The 23,303-nt window shown below is 43.9% G+C and overlaps 1 protein-coding gene across 1 annotated transcript; it reads left to right on the top strand.

The window, feature by feature from the left end:
* Window positions 1–212: 212 nt before the first annotated feature.
* On the top strand, window positions 213–23,118 carry LOC311309568 (BICD family-like cargo adapter 1; the record flags this gene model as incomplete). The annotated part of the gene is made up of 10 exons (XM_084438898.1): window positions 213–458; window positions 2,123–2,338; window positions 7,497–7,613; window positions 10,083–10,229; window positions 10,483–10,665; window positions 18,473–18,637; window positions 20,172–20,249; window positions 20,898–21,004; window positions 21,301–21,421; window positions 21,858–23,118. 10 exons carry the CDS (start codon window positions 213–215, stop codon window positions 22,092–22,094), a joined length of 1,617 nt encoding a protein of 538 aa, XP_084295024.1. The 3' UTR covers window positions 22,095–23,118.
* Window positions 23,119–23,303: the final 185 nt, after the last annotated feature.

Raw genomic sequence — 23,303 nt, 5'->3', positions numbered from 1 at the left:
GCAAGTGACAACAAGGAACCTGCCTACTTTCACTCCAATGCTCGACGACAGGCCGGGTTATCGTTTCAGAGGTTCATTCGCACAAAGGCAATGGAAATGAGAACAGGTGCTCTTGGCAGCTGATTAATACAAATAGAGGACTGGTTATCTGAAGGGTTATTTGCCAAAATGGCATATTTTTTGTAGTTATTGTTTTCCTCAAATTAAACGCTATGGATCGGCTTGGTGAATGGGGGTTTAAATCGAAGAACTTGGAATTGGAGGATGATTTCTACTTCGATTATGATGCGGAGGAAATAACAAATTATCAAGACCCCAATGAACTTTTAGCTGCTTTGAAACAAAAGGAGGAAGAGGTTATTTTGGCAGCCCAGCTGGGAAACGCATTGCTCTTGGAAAATCGTCAGTTAAAAGAAGAGAGCCAAAAACTTCATGAACAATATGCAGACAAGGTTGAGGTAAGATAACTCCGCTGCTGTATTGACTTGCGAAATTATGCGGCACCCTACTTTTACGTAGGCTACCACTGTATGAATTGGAATGTAGCCTAGCATTCAAAGTAGCCTATCTAGGCTACTTGAAAAAAAACTGACGAGATTCTGAAACTAATACCCGCAGATTTAAGTAGGATAGGTGAGATTAAGTTTGAATGTATTTCTGGATTATGTTTCGATCTAAAGCAGGCTACGTCTGCCTATGTCCGACTGATAATTTTAAATCATATAATCAATGTTAACAAGTTGCCTAGGTTTATTTGAAATATCGAACACAGCAGCAATAACCTACTCCTCTAGGTGAGCACTATTATACATTAGATAAACTCTCTTTTACCATGCCCAAACTAAGTTTGAATAGGCTAGATCATAGAATTAGAGGAATATCATATTTTCTTAAAATATGTTCCAACATAGCCAGCATAAGATGACTCCAGATAAGCAATTACTTTAAAGACAGCTTGTCATAAGTCTACTGCACACAGTGAATTCTTTCTCTGATATCTAAAAATCTATTTTGTTTTTGTGTCATCTGATCAACTCCTACGGTATCTCTCTCTTGACAGATCTCAGCACAGAACTGAGGTGTATCAGGGGAAAAAATCCCTCCATTTAAGGACAATAGGCCCTTTTTTCCCTTCCAGGAGTTGTGGTGTTGCATTAGTACCCTCCACCCTCAGCACCCTCCATCTTAGGAACAAAATGAGCCACATCTGTTACATTGTTTTATCAAATATCTAGTGAGCACAGTTTAGTTTTAGGAAATTATGCACCTGCAACATCCGTAGTTTGTAGCACCCTCATGAGGCTTGACCATGTAGCAAGCACCTCTGAAAGCACATTCGATGCTGAAGTAGTGCCCACCAATCCCCTATCCTCTAAAGCTAGGATGGTGGTCACACAAAAGTCTCAACCTGCAACTGTTTGAGACCATATCTTTGTTTTATGGGAATAATCCCTTGGGTCAGTCCGTCTTGATTTATCCATCCAATATGAAGTAATATGGTTAAATCACCAAGCTATTCAAATTTACTGTATATCTCTAAGCTATACTGCACACATACTTACAGTATGTGAGCCTTCATGGTAATGCTTGGTTGGCTGTAACTCACATTGATCTAACTAGTGTCAAGACATTCATAGATTAATCCACAGTAGGAGATCTTGTAGAGACACATTTACTGCTGGGTGTGGAGTGATCTACAGTCTTGTTCTTGTGAAGGCCACATTAGGGTAATAGATAAAATAAACGGGTCATCAAACTGAGATGTATCAAACCCATGTATCTTTTTCAACATTATGGCCCATCATCTTATTGTGGGTGCTTGGTGTACTCATTATCTTGATTCTTCAGCTATATCACATTTTGGCAATTTTTGATTATGTTCAAGTAATTACTGTGTAGGTTGATCTAGTGGTTAATCTGGTTATCATCATTAATTTGCCATGCCAATGATTATTTCTCTGTGAGTTAGGTCTGTTAGTGCCATTGGCAGGGCCCACATTGCCAGCCATTCATGGAACGTGTGTGTGTGTGTGTGTGTGTGTGTGTGTGTGTGTGTGTGTGTGTGTGTGTGTGTGTGTGTGTGTGTGTGTGTGTGTGTGTATGCGTTTATCTTGCCCTACAGGACCTGGAGCAGGGCAGACATGACCTGAGGCTGAAGCTGGAGGGCTGCCAGTCCCAGTGGGAGAGCCAGGTGGGCGACCTGGAGAGGGACGCGAGGGAGCTGAGCTCCCAGGTGGAGCGGCTGACCCAGGCCCTCAGCCAAACAGAGAGGGACAAGGACCGGGCCCAGCAGGAGCACCAAGAAAACACCCAGCGCCTCCGCGAGCAGCTCAGTACCGTGAGTCCCTTTGACTCCTTCACTCTTTTGAGATATACAGTGTTGTGATGTACAATATTGTATGTCCTTGTTGACCAGAAGTATACCCTCACACATAGTGTTAAATTAATAGTTAATCTACATGTTTGACATTTTTGAACATCAGAATTAGTATGCCTAAATGAATGTACTTTGTCAAACATTTTGTCAACCCTAACCCCAAATATTGTGTAGGCTACTTATGGACACCAGAGACCATTGTCTAATGTGTCAATCACCTCAACTTTATAGGTTTCAAAAATGTGTGAAAATCTTTAATTTTGGAGTTGTTGTTTCTATTCTCCAGTTACCACCTACAATATAAGCTTTCCAAAGTTTATGTTTGTCATGCATTCCTAAGGGAATTCATGAATTCAACTCATTATGGCCAGGTTCTCTTTTGTTATTTGGTCTATATCAGGGGATACGTGAAAAGATTGCTTACCAAAGGCACACTGGATTAAGACAGAAAGGTAAAGCAAAACTCAGATTGTAGCACATAAGCCTTGGTGAAACAAACCCTCAGGGCCTGTTTCTAACACTTGGGCTGGAGCCAGACCTGATAAGATTGGGGTGTGTTACCCAATCTGCTCACTGAAACTAAATGTACTGTACAAATGATCTGCAGGGAGGTGTTGCTCAGAACAAGGCCAGTCAGATACAGTGTACTATAAGCAATAAAAGGTAGATAAAATGAGTATACCGTTGAATAAATTGACTTACGTCAGCAGTAGAGTAAAAGGTGGAAGATGTCAGTATACTAGGTTGTGATATAAGTGACAATCGTTTGCCTGCCTCAGGCAAATTATTCAGTAAAGACTGAGACTAAATGTAAACATTATGCAAACAAGTGGAAAGGAATGTACCACAACCTGATTTGAACAAAGTTCTAAGGTATGGAAATGACAGTGTTTCAGGTCAAGTCCATTCATGTCAAGTCAATTCTAAAATAAAAATGGGACTGTATTCTAAAGAGATATTTTCATTAATCTAATTTGCCTCCCTATTGTGTGTGTGGAAGAAAAGTCAGTCTTCACTCTTTGTGGCTTCATGTATAAAACTGTCTTTATTCTACATGCAGCATGGAGAGAGATACACAGAGTTAATGCAAACTCTCAGAAGAGTTCTTCTCCTTCATATTACTAATACAGTAGCACAAACAAGTGCCATGGCGGTGCAGCAATTATCAAAAGGCAGATAAGAATACGTGCAGTTCATCAAGACCCCATATTTCTCAGAACATGATGTGAATGGTGCATTGAGTCACAGATAGAAAACGACTCATTCAAATAACAAAAATATGACAAATTCATTTGATTTTAGCAAGCATTTTCAGTTTATAAATGTTATTCATTAAACTGTTCTTCACTGAAATGTAGGAGAGAATAAAATTGAACCCTAACCCTAGGATAAGTCTTTCCACTCAGTAAGCCATGTGGGTATGAGCTATACTTTTGAGATCTCCTTGTCAGTTAATGTGACTTAAATTACTTTTCACTTCATTGTCTGCTTAGATATCTATCTAGCAATGAACATGCTTGTGTAGTTGCAAACCACAACTAAACCTGTAAATCTGCCACCGAAATCAATTGCATATTTTATGGTCTGTTATCTGCTCAGCAGGAGAAACTGATTGGCTGAAGTCATACTGTTGTGGGCTAGGCTAGACAAACTTGAGTGGATTACTAGTGCCAGCCTACCAGAAGGGAGTAGTTCTGCCCAGCCTCAGGATCGTGACATAAACATTGGTTACTGAGACACATGACTGGCCACCTGTGTAGCTTGACGTCTTGTTTTGTCGTAGGTCTGGAAGTTGAATGGCTAACTTGAGCTCACAGACTTAGCGTCTTAGGGAAAACAGCTCAACACTTTCTGACTCAAGTCAAGATAGAGGAACCTTAATGGTCATACCACCCCTGTGTGTGGTCTGAAGATGTGAGGGTCTGTATCACTCACAGTTTCCCCGAGTTCACAGGAAAAGGTCCATTTGGATGGGCTATCTCTCTATCTAAGCTCTGAAGGAGGAGGAAGTGGAGAACTTGGCTTATTTGGCTGGCTGGCTTCCACCATGGGTGACTCTGGACTTTGTTTAACTGTAAAAGTCAAAGAACAGTTGGAGACAGTTTCAGAAGTTCTTGAGGAGAAGGTTGGCGTGAACGGTAACGTAGCAGACGTCTCCCTGCCGGACGTAGTGCAGGGTCGTGCCCCTCTCCCCAGGTGTGCACCAATGCCTGGCATGGTGAGTGTGTGTGTGTGTGTGTGTGTGTGTGTGTGAGAGAGAATTTGGATAGTCCTCTCTGTTTTTATGAGGGAGATTTATCTGGGAGAGTCCACTGTATGTTGATCTGGTACTATGTACAATATCTGCATATTACCTTGATGTAGGTATTACCATATGCTACACAACAAGGCCCATTTTCTGAGTGAACGTTTAAATCTTTAAAGGGGGTCTGTACAGTATATATAATCATGATGGGATCATACATGGTAGTACGTTACTCCTGTAAGCAAGTGCTCCTGTTGTGTAGGGCTGGGTGGGCGGAACTCAGAGTGTAGCCAGAGCATGACAGGAATCTGTGGGAGGGTGTCGGTGTGTAAGAGTGTGAGAGCAAAGCGTCATCACTTTTTGCCATCAGGTATTAAACTAACAATCATAAAAAAATCTGGTCTGGACTCTCAGGAAAGCTGTAGTCAGTTCAAATCTCTTGGGACCTGGAGTATGTCAACTGTGTCTGTTCATCCTGCTGTTGCAAGGGGATGTGACTGCAAAAACAATGTTCATCTCTGCCAGTCACTTATAGGATTTCACACTGACATTGAATGTTATTCAAACACTCATTGAGTTAGAAGGGAAATTCCAGGTAGATGGTGTCAGTATTTTGGTTGATGCCATCATGTCAGCATTTTTCCCACCTCCCACCAAAAGTATTTTTTCAGCCACAGAGACAACAGTCCAGCATTAACTTTTTTGTTGATTGAAGAGTGTTTTACTTTGTAAATGTGTCACTTTTTATGCTTGACAAAGATTCTATGAGGATTTTCCTAAGGGCTGGCAAAGACAAACCATCTCACTAAATATCACTAGCTCAAACTGAGCAATGATTGATGGGAAATTGCTTATCAAGTGGCCTGGCCCAGTCTCGAACCAGGGACCTTTTAATTACTGTTCGGGTGCTCTAATCCCTGGGCTACCTACTGCCCCAATCTGTTAAATTTTGTTAAAACAAGCATGCATTAATATCTGTTAATTGAAATGAGGGTGAATTTTAAATTCTACACACACCTGCTAGTGTCAAGGAAATTTAATATTTTCATGTGATGTTGAAAAAGAAACACTTGACTTGAAAGTGAGTAACCTTGATAAGATGGAAACTTTTGGGCTTGGTTTAAACATCCATCACATGTAGCAAGAATACTGTATACCTTTATATTGGGCAATCTCTCTTACAGGAAAAGGCTTCCAAGGAAATAGTTTATTCATCCACCAAAGGTTTATCTCAAAACAAGGAAATGAACATCGCTATTGACGCAATTCTAGGCTAAATTTATAGTTATTATTCAATGGCGGAAAGAGCATTCATCATCTATTTGTCCAGTACACTTCAGCTACACCAAATATTGTGTCAGAGCCAAATTATGTTTTTGAATGTTTTCTTCCCCCAAAGTTGACAGCTATTACTTATATGATAATCTCTATCCAGGTTCTCTGAGTCGATGCTATCATCCTGAGACTGTAAGCAGAACTTTAACTTAAGAAAGACCACCTTTCATCTTGGCTTCAAACACCATCACTTTCCATGGATATGCCCAACTGGAAGTAGCTTCACAACCGTGACATTCACACCTGTCAAATCCCTTTCTGTTTACGTAAAATAAGACATCCAATTGGAGGCCTCTATTTGACCTCTGACTCCCGGGGGCATCACGCCACTCAGAGAGGGAAGCCATGGAGAGATAAATCACCCCCAGAGAACAGAAAGATAAAAATCCTTCTGTGTTTGAGGTGATCTCTCAGTCCCAGGGGAACACTATGCTTTGGATGGGCCTCTAAAGCGTCTCACTGCTGGGGGACTCAGCTGCTGCGTGTGTCACTGTTTGAGTAGTGGAAGGCCAAGGCTATGTTATGCCAGTTAGGGGGGGAGTCGTGTTTGGTTTTGTGTCCCTAACAAATAGAGCGTCCTGACTCTGGATCCCCAGTGAGTTGCTTGTTCTATTGTGGGTAGGATGCATATTGGCGGGTGGTGGGGGGTGACTGATGAATGCAAGCGTGTGGCTCTCCCACTGGTCTACAGTGTATGCATGCTTTGTTTTGTTCCCGTCTATCAGTGTTCACTTGGCGCACCCCACCCAACACACACACACACACACACACACACACACACACACACACACACACACACACACACACACACACACACACACACACACCCTCATCGCCCTCCTCTGTACCCCATTTCCATTCAATGCTCTCTGTCTAATGTGGCATGATGATGTCACTGCCAAGACCAAGATGCTCTGCTCCATCTGCCCTGGTCCTTTCATCCTGTGTGGTGTGAGTGTGATGGAAGCTGACAGGAGCACGGCAAACCGCTGACTCAGGACCAGGGGTCCGGGAGAGGGCCAGGGGACTGGAGAACTGGCATGGTCCCCACAGATTCCTGTCCCACTTTCCACAAAGATTTTTGTCCGGAGGCATATGTCAATAATTGCTGAAAGTCCCCTCTAATGGAACAACGCTCCCAAAGAAAGATGTTTCTTGTTATTTTTGAAAACATGAGATCATGTGCTTGAGGCAAAGGGAATTCAACTGACTCTTATCTATAGATCTTAGTCCCTCCCCCATAATGCACCAAGGTTCACAGCATTAGAAACACATACTGGAAGGACATTAACCTCAGAGATCCACAATAACGATCTTTCTCTAAAAGTATCGTATTTCTCTTACGTACTCATATCTTGGGTCTTACTGGGTCAGACATTTACCCCATCTCAGACACCGTAATAAGAAGCAGCTTATGTTTCACTGATGTTTTTGGTATTTCAGGGTATCTCCCCTAAGCCCGGTGCCTCTGTCCCTAGGCTCCCCTGTCTCTCATATGTGTCTCGTATGTGTGTCTGGTTTGTGTCTGGTGCTGGCTAGGCCATGGAGGTGGAGAGGGTTATGACCAGCGAGCTGCAGGCCCTGAAACAGGAGCTCAGACAGAGGGGCCACAACAGGCCACAAGACGAGGAGCTGCTCAGCGCCATGAGGGAGCAGGTATGGTAGGCACACACACACATACACACTCTCTGTCTGTCTTTGCCACCTGTGCAGCGTTAACACACACACACACACACACACACACACACACACACACACACACACACACACACACACACACACACACACACACACACACACACACACACACTATAGTAGGGGGGATTATCCCAGAAAAATGATCTAATCGTTACACAGCGGAAAAAAGCACCAAATTTGGTATACACCCTCTTTAAGATGTATCTTACAATTCCGGACGGGATGCCCAAAAATTTGACCCACTAAAGGCTGTTTTTAGTGGAAAATTCAAAACGCCTGCCAGAAAAGCCCTAGGATTGATTGCTAAAAGGCTATATAATCCTGACAGTTTGAATGATTGTGCTGATTATAACTTTCACATGTATAGTAAATAGACTAATATTAACATATTCACCCAAAGTAACCCATGAGACATGTCTTCAATACATTTCTAACAGCTTAAAACACCAAATATAGGCTAAAAAAATCTAAATGAAAGGATGTTCCAAATAAAACCTTTTATGAATGATATTTTATATATCATGTATAGATAATTGCTACAAAAAACTTTTAAAAGACCCAAGGAAAGATTATCCATAAATTATATATTGTGAAAACCTTCATGTGACCAGAGATCAAGCCCTCTATTGGGGCATAACTCACTGCAGGTGAAAGGGTAAAAATAGGGTAAAAAATTGTACTTATAGATATCACTATGAAACATTACTAATGATTTACATACATTAGAGCCATATTTCTTTGCATTACACTTCTTCTGAAAACATGTTTACATATGCAAATTAGGCATTGTGTAGCTAAAGTGTGCAAATTTACATAACTTCGGGGATAGAAATCCGAACAATGGATGAAGCCTGGTTAAAAAATAGAATCAGAACCTGTGGTAAACACTGACACCAGGGGCTTTTCTTGGTATGAAACATCAGGGGCTAAGCCAAGCTAACATTACTGTTAGCTACTGTTAGGTTAGCTAACATTAGCTAGCTAGCTATGTCAAATTACTATACCTCACTGACTTAAAATGTAGGCAATTATCAAACAAATCAAGATGGACATTGACAAAATCACTGGATCCACCAATGTTTGGGGAAATTAGAAAGTGAACCACAGATTTTCATAACGTTACCTGCTAACGTTATATAACTGTTAACGTTAGGCTAATAGACTCATTTCAAAGACTGAATCAAACCAACATACATTGCCCATTTTCCTCCGGTTGTACCGTACACTATGTAGAAAAAACCTGGACTCAATACGAACTTCCTACACAAAGTTATGGTTGTTTTAATGCCACTACTCCCAATCAAAGAAAAAAAATTGGCAAAAACAGCAAAAAAAATACATTTGGGTATTCTCTGCTGAAACCCTGAATTAGACAAGCCAGGTGATGCCACTGACTGATACTGTCTAACAACACTGATGGCAGTGGTGGTACTTTTTAAGAATAATAAAACTTTAGTGGAATCAAAGTAAACAAACTGAACATAATTGTACATTAGCCATTAACATTAACGTTAACCTAGTCTGCAACTTAAGCTAGTTCCTGCACATGAAGCCTCAGCTTGTGGTGTGCAGAGTTGAGACTCTTGAAATAAAACAATGTAAAACCATAATAGTTTGGAGCCAGGTGATTAACTTTAGTGGAATCAAAGTAAACAAACTGAACATTATTGTACATTAGCCATTAACATTAACGCTATCCTAGTGCGACTTTTGCTAGTTCTGGAAACTGGAAACAAGAAAACAAAGTGTACATGAAAAGAAGACAAGTGCAAAATAAGTAAGATCCTGTGTGCAAAAAGATGAGAAATGTTTAATTGCAAAAATAATGAAAAATATCATTAAAAAAAAAAACACAAAAAAACAGAAGATGCAGAGTAAAAAATAAGTAGGTGTGCAAAGGTCACTTTTTTAAAGACAAACCATAGGCCTACTTCAATCAACTTGATGATTAAAAAATGCGGGCTGTTTCGACAGTCATTTGGGATTTCTTCAACAGCCCACAGGTGTATTTTAGGTCAAATACAAACAGTTTGGCGGCCATTTGGAATATTGTCAATAACTCTTTCTTGTTTAAGATTTGTTTCTGCAATCCTTTTAGAGTGTCTTAGCATCACATAAAGGACATGCATGTCAAATTCTATGCTTTCATTTGATTCTTTAGGTGTGTTTTGGTTGCCTGTCAACAGTTAAGGCGTCCATTTTGAATATTGTCAATAACTCACTTACTGTTTGGGCACCCCATCTAGGATGTTTAAGGATAACCTAAGGGACAATTTTATGCTTTTATGAGATTCATTAGGTGTTTTAAGGTGTCTATTGAGTCTATTGCCAACAGTTAATTCCATTAAAAAAAAATAAAGAAATTGTGGAATATTACCGTGTGCATATACAGTACTTATCTTTGTGTGTTTACCTCTGTTTGTCCAGGTGGTTCGTCTCACACAGAAGGAGCAGGCACTGGAGGAGCGGCTGGCCAGCGTGTGTCAGGAGAACGCTGACCTGCGGGTCAGCCTGGCTTCCCTACACACACGCCTGGCCCTGCAGGACCAACACAACCAGCAACAGAGTCAGCAGGTGGACACACACGCACGCACGCACTACTATAACTGCGACTTGCCATGCTGGATTCCACACATGTGCGGTAGTGGAGTTTCATGTGAGACTGGAGGCTGGAATCTGGCATGTCAGGATTTCTCTCTCTACCTAGATGATAGAGGTCAAGGTCAAGGTTCCTTTTATTTGTACCCAAAGGTAAATTTGTTGTGCAGACGGGAGATTCGGCAATCCAGAGTTAAAACCATGACAATCTGCCTTCCTGTCTGTGTAGCTTACGGACGCGTGGAGGGAGGTGGAGGTGGTGCAGGGTCGCTCCCAGCAGCTGCAGACCCAGGTGGAGGAGCTACAGGAGGAGCGCTCCCTACCGGACAGCCGTAACCCTGGAGACGCCTCCCTGCTGTCCGAACTGGAGACCAGTCTGGACACTATAGGCCTGGGCCTCAGTAGAGAAGAGGTAAGAGACTTACAGTACTGGATGATAGGACACACATCCCAGGGTGTAGCATTGGGAAAGTACAGAACATTCATGTAAATGAGTTCAATGCGAATGAGCCATATTCATATATACAGCTCTGGGTTGAGGTCATCAGCAGGAAACTGTCTCCAAGTAGAATGCTTAGGTCTTGGCATCAACACGGAACAGAGGACAGAGCACTGTGTCAGAGAAAAGGGCGGGGATCCAGAAAAGGGCATACAGTAGGTCTGCTCACAACAGGGGCCAATTTGCAGCCCTTTGATTAGCTACCGTAGAGAAGGGGAATGAGTTTGGGATTGGATTAGGCCATGGTCACAATGAGGAACAGATATTGACTTATTTGAAAAGACAGAGGCTGGTTTAAAGCTAGTCCAGTAGTTCAAATGACTTGTGTCGGTTTTCAGAATCCTAGCCTTTTGACATCATGGGAATTTTGAACACTATAGTCTATTGGTCTGTATAGAGGATGTTATCTCTAGCTATTCAAGAGTGAAAAATATTGATTTTCCAAACAATACACTCCTCATGCTTACATAGTCTGATTTAGAACCATATTACTGTAGGTAAGCAAACATCAAACTCCTTAGTACTTTGTTGACTTTCTTTGGCAGTGTGACTAGCAGGTGCGTTGAGATCCAGGTCTGTCCGATTTTGTTTTGGTCCATACTATGACACTGAGTCATACAGGTATGGAAATGTGGAAAATGTTGGCCTATTGCACTCTAGAGGGTTTATTTAAATGGAATGCTCTCGGGTGAGATAGTCTTCAGGAACTACCCCAGGGCTGTGTTTTATCACTGTTCCATCCATCCATCCATCTTCATCCGCTTATCCGGGGTCGGGTCGCGGAGGCAGCAGCTCCAGCAGGGGGCCCCAGACATCCCTTTCCCTAGCAGCATCAACCAGCTCTGCCTGGGGAATCTTTAGCCGCTCACAGGCCAGTGCGGAGATGTAGTCCCGCCACCTAGTCCTGGGTCTACCCCGCGGCCTCCTCCCAGCCGGACACGCCTGGAACACCTCCCTAGGGAGGCGCCCAGGAGGCATCCTCACTAGATGCCCGAACCACCTCAACTGGCTCCTTTCGACGCAAAGGAGCAGCGGCTCTACTCCGAGTCTCTCCCGGATGACTGAACTTCTCACCCGATCTCTCAGGGAGACCCCAGCCACCCTCTGGAGAAAACTCATTTCGGCCGCTTGTATCCGTGATCTCGTTCTTTCGGTCATGACCCATCCTTCATGACCATAGGTGAGGGTGGGGACGAAGATAGACCGGTAGATCGAGAGCTTTGCCTTTTGGCTCAGCTCTCTTTTCGTCACAACAGTGCGGTAAAGCGACTGCAGAACCGCACCAGCTGCTCCGATTCTCCGGCCAAACTCCCTCTCCATGGTTCCCTCACTCGTGAACAAGACCCCCAGATACTTGAACTCCTTCACTTGGGGTAAGGACTCATTTCCTACTCGGAGCGGACAGGCCACTGGTTTCCTGCTGAGAACCATGGCCTCAGATTTAGAAGTGCTTATTCTCATCCCAGCCGCTTCACACTCAGTTGCGAACCTATCCAGAGAGTGCTGGAGGTCGCAGGCAGCTGATGCCATCAGGACCACATCATCTGCAAAAAGCAGCGACGTGATCCCCAGCTCACCGAACTGCAAACCCACCTCCCCACGGCTACGCCTCGATATCCTGTCCATGAAAATCACAAACAGGATTGGTGACAAAGCGCAGCCCTGGCGGAGGCCAACCCCCACCGGAAAGGAAGACGACTTACTGCCGAGGACCCGGACACAGCTCTCGCTCTGGGTGTACAGGGATTGGATGGCCCCAAGTAGGGACCCCTTCACCCCATACTCCCGCATAACCCTCCACAAGACCTCTCGAGGGACCCGGTCGTAAGCCTTCTCCAAGTCCACAAAACACATGTAGACAGGTTGGGCAAACTCCCAAGCCCCCTCCAAGATCCTTGCGAGAGTGAAGAGCTGGTCGGTAGTTCCACGACCAGGACGAAATCCGCATTGTTCCTCTTCGATCTGAGGTTCGACTATCGGCCGGACCCTCCTTTCCAGAACCTTGGAGTAAACTTTCCCTGGGAGGCTGAGTAATGTGATGCCTCTATAGTTCGCACACACCCTCTGGTCCCCTTTTTTGAATATTGGGACCACCACCCCAGTCTGCCACTCCTTCGGCACTGACCCAGACTTCCACGCAATGTTACAGAGGCGTGTCAACCAAGACAGCCCCTCTACACCCAGCGCCTTCAGCATTTCTGGACGGATCTCATCAGTCCCTGGGGCTCTGCCACTGTGGAGTTGTTTGACTACCTCAGTGACCTCCTCCAAGGAAATTGACCACCCCCCATCATCTTCCGGCTCTGCCTCGATCGTAGAGGGTGGATTAGTCGGGTTCAGGAGTTCCTCAAAGTGCTCCTTCCAACGCTCAACAACCTCCTCAGTTGAGCTCAGCAGTGTCCCCTCCTTGCTGTATACAGCTTGGATGGCCCCCCTCTTTCCCTTCCTGAGGTGTCTGATGGTCTTCCAGAAACACTTTGGTGCCAACCGAAAGTCCTTCTCCATGGTTTCTCCGAACTCCTCCCACACCCGCTGCTTTGTCTTGGTCACGGCCGAAGCCGCAGCCCTCCGGGCCAGTCGATACCCTGCAACTGCTTCTGGGGTCTCCCGGGCTAACATATCCCGGAAGGCCTCCCTCTTCAGTCGGACGGCTTCCCTGACCACCGCTGTCCACCACGGTGTCCGAGGGTTACCGCCCCTTGAGGTACCTATGGCCCTCAGGCCACAGCTCCCAGCCGCAGCTTCAGCAATGGAGGCTTTGAACACCGACCACTCATGCTCGATGTCCCCAACCTCCACAGGGATGCCTGAGAAGCTCCGCCAGAGGTGGCAATTGAAATCTCTCCGGACAGGCTCTTCCTCCAGACGTTCCCAGTTCACCCTCACTACACGCTTGGGTTTTCCAGGTCTGTCCAGAAGTTTCCCCCGCCATCGAAACCAGCTCACCACCAGATGGTGATCAGTGGACAGCTCTGCCCCTCTCTTTACCTGAGTGTCCAAAACGCATGGCCTCAGATCAGATGATACGATAACGAAATCGATCATCGACCTTCGGCCTAAGGTGTTCTGATGCCAGGTGTACTTGTGGGCATCCTTGTGTTCGAACATGGTGTTTGTTATGGCCAAACCGTGACTAGCACAGAAGTCCAACAACAAAACACCACTCGGGTTCAGATCGTGGTGGCCATGCCTCCCAATCACGCCCCTCCAAGTTTCTCCATCATTGCCTACGTGTGCATTGAAGTCCCCCAGTAGGACAGTGGAGTCCCCTGCAGGAGCCCCCAAAAGGACTCCACTCAGGGTCTGCAGGAAGGCCGAGTACTCTGAACTGCTGTTCGGTGCATAAGCACAAACCACAGTCAGAGTCCCCCCCCCACAGTCCTAAGGCGCAGGGAGGCGACCCTCTCATCCACTGGGGTGAACTCCAGCACAGAGGCGCTCAGCTGGGGGCTAGCTAGTATAGCCACACCTGCCTTACGCCTCATACCGTGAGCAACTCCGGAGAAGAACAGGGTCCAACCCCTATCCAGGAGTTTGGTTCCGGTGCCGGTGCTGTGCGTGGAGGTTATCCCCACCAGGTGTAATTGGTATCGCTCCACCTCCCTCACAAGCTCCGGCTCCTTCCCCCCCAGCGAGGTCACGTTCCATGTCCCCAGAGCCAGCCTTTGCCGCCCGGGTCCGGTCTGTCGGTGCCCCCCGCCTTCACCGCCACCTAGTTGGCAGCGCACCCGACCCCGACAATTCCTCCCGCGGGTGGTGGGTCCACGGGACGATGGAGGAGGAGATGGTGCTTCCACGTTGCTTATTCGGGCTGGGCCCGGCCGGGCTCCGTGGTAAGCCCGGCCACCAGGCGCTCGCAGGCGGGCCCTCCGTCTGGGCCTGGCTCCAGACAAGGGCCCCGGGCTTCCTCCGGGCCGGGTCTCTCTTCCTTTAGGTTGTTTTGTCATCAGGGTTTTTGCCTGTAACCCCAGGTAGGGGGGCTAGGGGGTACTACCACTTGCCCAAGGTGGACCCCCAGACTAGTGGAGGGAAGGAGGCGTCTTACTTCTCCATTCTAGTTTTGCAACTAGCCACTGACCGTTTATCACTGTTGTTATTCTCAATATAGATAGATATAGATATAAGCTGTCTTTCCACTGTCGGGCCGAACGGTTACTAGGCAGTTTCGTTCGGCTCCGTTCTGTCCTGGACTCGTGAGAACCGTTACCATCTGTCTTTCCATTGTCGGGCCACTAACATTATGGAGGAGGATTTGGTTTATTTTGGACTATTTATGTTTTTTCTTTTTATGTGCCTACGTGAGCGAGCGCACAAACCGTACGTACGTACGTGATGGTGTTGAAAAAATTAGACAGAGAAAGAGAGAGGAAGTCCTTGTTGGCAGAATATAATAGGCACAGGAGGACGACACAAATCAAAGTAGGTAACAACTAACGTTACACACTAACTACAAAAAGTAAAACTGTTGATTGTGCTTTCTTGTGATTGAAACAAGTTAAGTTAGGCTACAGTAACATTATATTACACAGGCTATCAGCAGCTAGCAAGGCTCCGCAACAGGGTAGACTAGAGACAAGAGACTGACGTGAAGTGCAACCAAACAGTGAATACTTGCTCGAATGGTTCTGCTTCACTGAGAACGGTTGTCTAACCGTGCCTTGGGAATCGTGCTGGGAACGGACCCAACCGTTTCCAGGTGGAAAGACTGTCAGAACCGTTACCCTGCGTGCTCAGAACCGTTCGGCCCGACAGTGGAAAGACAGCTATAGATAGATAGGTGACTTTATTAATCCCCGGTTAGAAAATGAATCGTTATAGCAGCCAGATACATGAAACCACAGATGACAACAGGTATATAAACACAAATAATCAAACACTCATAATCAAATAACAATTCAAATACTACAGTGTGCAAAGTGCAAAGTGACCAGAACAATAAAGAAATAAAAAGGCATGTCCAAGTCCAATAGCAGTCCAGATATACTCAGCATTCAGACACATTCAAGTGCTCTGATAGTGCAAGGAGCAGAGTGAAAGAGCAAAGCAATGATATAAGCAAGTTAGTCCATGAACAGTTCAAAGTCAGCAGACATTGAAGCCTTCTCAGAAAGAAAAGCTGGCTCAGGCCCTTCTTATAGATGGCCTTGGTGTTGGTGGACCATTCCAGTTTGTAGTCCAGATGGATGCAGGTACTTAAAGGACTTGATGATCTCCGCATCACTCCCACTGATGCAGACTGGAGAAAGTGGGGCCTTCTTCTCCCTGGAATCCACCACGCTCTCCTTTGTCTTGAATGCTGTCAGTTTAATCATACACTGCCAACTTGTTGTGCAATCTGTATGTGAGAGGACCACATTGGAAATCAGTTTTTAACTTTGTGTTCATCCTCGATGATTGTTGTCACACACAACACTCCTTGGTGTATTTTTTACCTTGTCAAACTAATAAACTACACACGCTCAGCTGGTCAAGCCATATGGATATAATGTTATACCAACAAAATGAAATTGCAGGGCAACACTACATTTGTTCAAGTATGCAGATAACATGGCCCTTGTTGGTCTGTTTTATAAAGACCAGGTAGGGAATGATCGCTCTTACTTTGATCAGGTCTGTTGTTCAGGACTGGTGCAGGTCAGTCAAGTGCCTTGCTAATCAACATGGAGAAAACCCAGGGAACACATGATTAATAATGGTGACCTTCCTTCACCTCTCTCTCTCTCTCTCTCTCTCTCTCTCTTTCTCTCTCTCTCTCTCTCTCTCTCTCTCTCTCTGACCAGCCTGTTGAAATTGTGCAATGCATTAAATATTTAGGGATATATATCGACAAGTTGAGCCCGTTGATAACACTGATTGTAAGCCAGTCAGAGAATGTTTTTAATTCGGAAGCTTGAGGGGTTAGCCATATCTTAGAGATATCCTGGCTCTAAGCCTTGTTGAGAGAGCATCCTTGTTTTTAACATCACAGTATGCTTTAGCAATCTCAATGCAAGGAGCACGGTTCAATTGTCTAGGATATTGAATGCAGCTGACATGTTAATAGGATGACCGCAGAAGCAAATGGACACCCTGTACAAATCAGTCCCTCTCTGGTCAGCGCTTTAGCATGCCCGCGGCAAAGAGGAACATACATAAGAGGTCCCTGGTGCGACCAGACTCTTCAGTAATGCTAGCTAACGGATATATGCTCTACTGTATGTACTGTGCTTCTGCCTGTAATTTATACTTGTCTGTGTATTAGGAATGCGAGCGAGTATGGTGCTTTTTATGTTCTCTTATTGTACCCTGTGATGAGACCAAAGACACATTTCCAACTTGTTGGAAAATAGAGAAGAGGTAGTGGGTTATGCACTTTCCGAAGTTTAAAACATGGAAATTAGAAATATATCTTTATATACAGAGATGCTGTGTATGAGATATGAATGCAACAAATGTTTGAGGTCAAATTTTGAGGGCCACCTAACTGTTATCTAAGTCCCACACAGTACAGCTAGCTGGAAGAAAAGGAAGACTGATACTTAGCAACGGAACATCCTGTACAAGTTCTGTATGACGAGGCGTGACAGCACTTTCGCACTGGAACACTCCTCAACTGTAATGTGTGTCTATGTCCTGTCTTCAAAGAGACCAAACCACAAGGAAACATTTGTTAGCAGGGGCTTTGTCACAGGCTAGTGAACTGCAAATGTAGTTTAGACCAATCATTTTATGAGCACAATAGGAGATAGAAACGGAATATCTCACATCCTCACTGCCCTTATTTCTGCTTGTTTTGTTCCAGGAAAGGGTGATGAATTATAGCTCCCGTGAGTCATTCACAACATTTCCTGTTTATTGAAACTATGTTAGTAGAATGTTCGGACCTCTAACTCAGTGCATGCATTCACAACAATGTAAACAATTGACAGTTGATAACAAGATAAGTTAAACGTCCAACACATTAATCTGTGTTCCTGTAGACATAAATATATATTACAGTTTTGAATACAATTAATGGTCCCTTGTTATCTAAAGAAGCAGATATGGTAATGAGGTGTGTGTGTGTGTGTGTGTGTGTGTGTGTGTGTGTGTGTGTGTGTGTGTGTGTGTGTGTGTGAGTGTGAGTGTGAGTGTGAGTGTGAGTGTGAGTGTGAGTGTGAGAGAGAGAGAGAAACACCCTTACTGAGTTGCTCATGTCACCTGATGTCACTTATGACGCTTGTCATTGTCTTGAGGAAATGTGTCAAGTTGAAGAAAAAATGGTTCACCTAGTTTTTGATATCCTTTAACCCTCATTTCCTTTTACGTCTTGAAACTTGACACACAAAATAGTCAAGGGCTGAACATAAGATCCAGTCTTGCAGCTATACTCATTGTGCTCTGAAAATAAACCTGACCTAGTAATCGCTTAATGTTTTATCATAATCTCATCTTTCATTTAATTGTAGTCTTAATAAAACATTCAAAAGGAATACCCACACCCACAGAAAATACTTAAAAATACTTAAAAGCTTAAATGCTTTTAATGAAAAAATCCATTATTAAGATGTACCTATGACTCTGTAAGTATTTTTCAAGGTAATACGAGTTGAGCATGGCATCTCCATTTTAACAGTTTAAACATAAAAGCAAACTAAAACTAAACTAAAACTATTTTGAATAGAACTGTCTCTGAGTGGAGTGTAAACGGATACCTGAAATCTGTATTAAATGACTTCACCCTCTCCTCTCCCATACATAGATGACCCAGGACCTGTCATGCATCCTGGGGCTACTGCTGCCCCTGACCCAGGAAGTGATGCACCCAGAGAGGCCAAAGGCCATGGGTCAGGAGGAGGACCTGCAGGCCATGCTTATCCAGCTGAAAGGCGTGGCTCAAAACCTGGCTCACATCCACTGCCCTCAGGTGAGGCGTAGTCACAGAACTGTGCCAACAAAAGGCCAACCACATTCAATTCACCAATGTTCTCTGGGGGGAAACCGAAAAGAACTCTACCTTGCTTTTCAGAGTCTATTGAATCTAATTTCAACTACGTGTCATGGCAGGGCCAGTAGTTCAGGCTTCTATGTAGGCTTTTCTTAGAGCTGTTGTTAACATCTCACATGCCATATTCCAGGTAGTCATAGATACAGCAGCTGTGTATAGTGACTGCAAGAGATGAGGCACAGGAGAATGATTTACAGGTCAAAGTCATAGGAGGTGTTACCTCTATCTTGAACAATAGCTATAATAACTGTCAAAACAACAGTGTCTCCCAATCTGAGCCATCACAGAACAGACAGAAAAGATTAATCACATGATATTGCCACACCTGATTTCCTGAACTTACTTTTATGTCTTAAAGGACAGGAATTGAGCGTTATAAGCCATGTTAAACGGTTATTTACAATCATATACAACGGCCAATATCAAAGTTTCATCCAAACGGTGCACTATCGAGATATAGCGCGTCACTGCTAACACAATGGATCCATAGGTGCATAGACAAAATCCCTCAAAAACACCATAAACTCTTGTTTTCATAGACAGGAAATTCACTCAGTGGTCACTGGTGTCCAGTGTTCTTACAAAAAATTGCCACAAAGTATACTTCCGATTGGGTTTTATTTATTATTTAGCATATAACTATTTTCACTCACAGTAGATACGTTTGTAAACTCCGCTTGAACTTTGGGAGGTCTTGACTGAGTTTGGAGGCTACCGTAGAAGAAGAAGAGCCACGTCCGGGTCACAGGGCTACACAACAACAAGAACAAGTCGAGAAGCCTAGGATTGCTTTGTAGCTGGTATTTCATTTATAGTGTTAAGTAGAAGTGTTTGTTGGTCAAAACAAATATGGGACGCGGATGAATCTTAACATCTCTGGCTTTGTTGTCAATAGAAATCAGTGGATAATATGGATAATATGATCAATAAAATCCGATCGGAAGTATACTTTGGTGATTTATTTTGCCAGAACATTGGCAAACAGAGTGAGTTTCCTGTCTTTGAAAACAAGTTTATGGTGTTTTTGAGGGATTTTGTCTATGCACCTGTGGATCCATTGAATGGATTAGCAGCGATGAGCTATATCTCGAGAGTTCCCCCTTTGACGAAAGTTTGATATCGGCCTTTGTATATAATCGTAAATAACCTTATAACATGGCTTATAATGCTAAATTCCGAAACTGTCCTTGAATAATAATGACCATTATTGTGAGATGTAGTGTTTTCACATGAAGCACAAACATTAACCGTCTATGAGTGAACACAAACAGCCAGGTGATTGAACAGTAGCCCTTGGCATTTATACACCATTCAGACCTGTAACCTGAGTGTATCATTGGACTGCCCCCCCCTCCCTTCCCCCCATACAAATAGGAAACTCTCCTGTAGATGTAAATCTCCATAGAGCGCACGGGTGACACTTGATCTCTCTGTTAACATTTGTGTTGTCCAGGGGCTGAATCCAGCCTTTGTCAGCGTGACGAGCAATCCGTGTGGGAAGCCGATCACAATGCAGGAGCTGCTGGATCAGGTAACAGTGAGGCCCTGCTGACCGAACCGTGTCACTCGTGCAGGAGCGGATGGGGTAGTAGAGGCACTGGTTGTGTCAGTGTTGACCTCTGCTCCCGTTCTACAGCAAGGCCTGATATTTAGTCATATATCCTCTGTAAAGTTTACTTCCGTCGTAGTATTATGACATGGTATTTTGGCCTTACTTGGTCCTGTCTTATTACATTGCAATGCCTGTTTTATCCCTCTTTTTCCTTAATCAATGTTTGTGAGCTTTATAGAATTTCATAAATACTTTGTATTTGCAGAAAGCTAAATACTACCGAGTTTGGTTGTGCAAGTCTCACAGCATATGTCAGTCTACATAACAAAACAGACACCAAAGCCACAGCCACAAAAGTTGGCTCACCTCAGGAAGTGTGCTTTGTGCCCCACCTGGTGGTCATAAAGATCCTGCAGGATTGCAATAGTATTCAACATTCAAGCTATTTATCAGTTATGCTGTATTTCATGTGTGTTTATATAATTATTTGTCCCCATGTTTCTGTGGAAATGCTGCATGTTCTGACGATAAGCTCAAAATAAAAGACGTAATATATGACATTAACACTCAGGCAACTCAGAGACCATGTAAACACCGTGTTAACCATCAAACTCTTCTGCCAAACAGAATTCCCGACTCCAAGAGGAAAACGCTAAGTTGAGGCTCCAGCTGGAGAACAGAGGAGAAGGAATGGCCCAGCAAGCCATCAGGGACCGAGATGAAGCCATAGCAAAGTCAGTGCGCCTCATTTACATATGTAGTCCTATACTTCAAGCCATAGATGGAAGGTACAACGATAGTAGACGGAGGGTGGATGTGTAATTTTCTTATGTCCCATCTTTCATGTCATGTTAAACAGATTTGATTATACATATTATACAAAGTGTTATGCTGTATGATACAGATGTAGGCCTAAAGACACAAATGTAATGTATTTGCCATATGGTGGAGTTATTATGAAGGAATATATCTTAGAGGTTGTTGAATACTGTTGTTGAAACCTGGATTTTGTCCTTTGTTTGGTCACTAGAAAGAACTTGATGGAGGCAGAGTTGGTGCGGAGTAAGAATGACATGATGTGTCTGAACAACCAGCTCCTGGAGGCCATCCAGCGCAAACTAGAGCTGTCTCAGGAACTGGAGGCCTGGCAGGTGGGTGTCTCCAGACAGTCTCTCTCCAGTGACACGTAACAGTACAGGGAAACTGCTCTCTCACTTAGTCCTGTGTCCTACTAATGTCCTTACTTGGTCGGGGACTAGATCTTTAAAGCCCTGTCATTTTGGGTAAATCTAATTGATAGATGGCCTGGATACCCCTCTACTGCTGAGTCATGTCGCCAGCCAGGCCATCTGCTTGGTGGCCTGCTTCCCTCTAGTGGTCATATGAGGTAGTGCAGTATGTTCACCAGATTTCAATAAATCAATCGGAACGTTGACTTGACAAGAACTGCCTTGCTTTTTTAATCTCATGCCAGCCTATAATAATAATCTCATTAGGTAATTTGATAATTAAATAACACAATATTGCATTTTAAATGTATTAAAACCTACTAAAAGGTTCATGATGATCTGCTGTTTTTTCCCTCAGGATGATATCCAGATCATCATCAACCAGCAGCTGAGGACCCAGCATCAGTCAGAGCAGGTCCAGAGGAAACCCCCCTCCAACCCCATGTCCTTCTTCCGGAGGCCCAGCATGTCCTCCACCAGGGCCCACCGGCCCTCCTCCTCCCCATCCTGGGCCTCTGAGGCTGGGCAGGAGAAGGCTCAGTCCCCCTGGAGAGACTGGCTGAGACGAAGCAAGGTGGCCCAGCATGGCAAATAATCCAGGCTGGTTCTTCTTCATACAGGATTGGCACATTGGGTCAACCTAACCATCTGGCACTTATAGAAAGCGAGTCAAGACAGGAAAGGACTACAGGTTGAAGTTGAGTGGGTCTAGACATCATGGTAGATAATAACAAGGAAGACAGAAAGAGGACTCTGTTGTGTTTCAGAGAAAATAGTTTGAATTCCACATGGTAATGGGTCAAAAAAATGCTTAAGGTCCGAGAGTTGGACAACAGTGAAGTTGGCAGTCTTATTGTAGATTGCCTACAGTACATGTACGTCACTCAGAACCTTCCAAACACTTGCATGATAGAGCAGTTAAATATACTAGCATGGGGTGGACAATCACTAAGAAAGACTATTGGAAGTTGTTACCATACAATGAGAAATTTTGTTTCATATGTGAAGTTGTTTGTGCCTGACACTGTACTGTAAATGTACTATAATTTTGAATGTGAATGTGTGTGACAAAACTGACAGTATTTGTTCAGACTATTGATTTCACACTAAAGCAGAGATTTAAGGGAAATTTAGTTGATGGATGGACTGGGCTGGTCCACAGGTTATAATCCAGTGATTCACATATAACTGTTTTGTACATTCAGCCAGACATACCGTAGAAATCTACACAGTTAGATAATACCTCTTTTTAATGTTATTCTAGTTGTCCTGTTGTTATGAAGTCTGTTGGGATTAGACAAGATGTAAACATGTTCAGATGTTTAGTGTTGAGATGTTGGTATTGTTTAATGTTCAGATATTGTCTAACGTCGATGTAAGTACAAAAAAATACAAATGTTGCCATCAATTCTGAGACAAAATCAAAAGAGAGAAAATAATCTGTGCTTCATAGTGAGCCATATAGTTAAAGGGACAAAGACACTGTTTTTCTCAGAAAACTCTTTTAAGAGGCCTCATCTGAAGAGCATTTATAATGTTCTGTTCATGGAAACTGGAACTTCACTGTAAGTCATTGAATATCAATGTGCAGTATGTGGACAGCTTCTTTTTTTTTACGGTCATATGCCATTTGGAAGAAGGAGAGACATTACTGCATGGACATTACTGCATGTGAAGTACAGTATGTATTTGCCTCATTACTATAGGGACTTATGTGGAAGGAAAGGAAAGTATGCAACCTTTTGTAGGCTGCTTAGGTAAATGACGAGTGTCTCCAGTTCGTTCTGTACATGCAAAACATTTC

Source organism: Borostomias antarcticus (genome assembly GCF_949987555.1).
Source record: "Borostomias antarcticus genome assembly, chromosome: 1".
Taxonomy (NCBI): domain Eukaryota; kingdom Metazoa; phylum Chordata; class Actinopteri; order Stomiiformes; family Stomiidae; genus Borostomias; species Borostomias antarcticus.
Note: the sequence above shows the minus strand (reverse complement) of the source record. Positions and strands in the feature narration are given on the sequence as shown.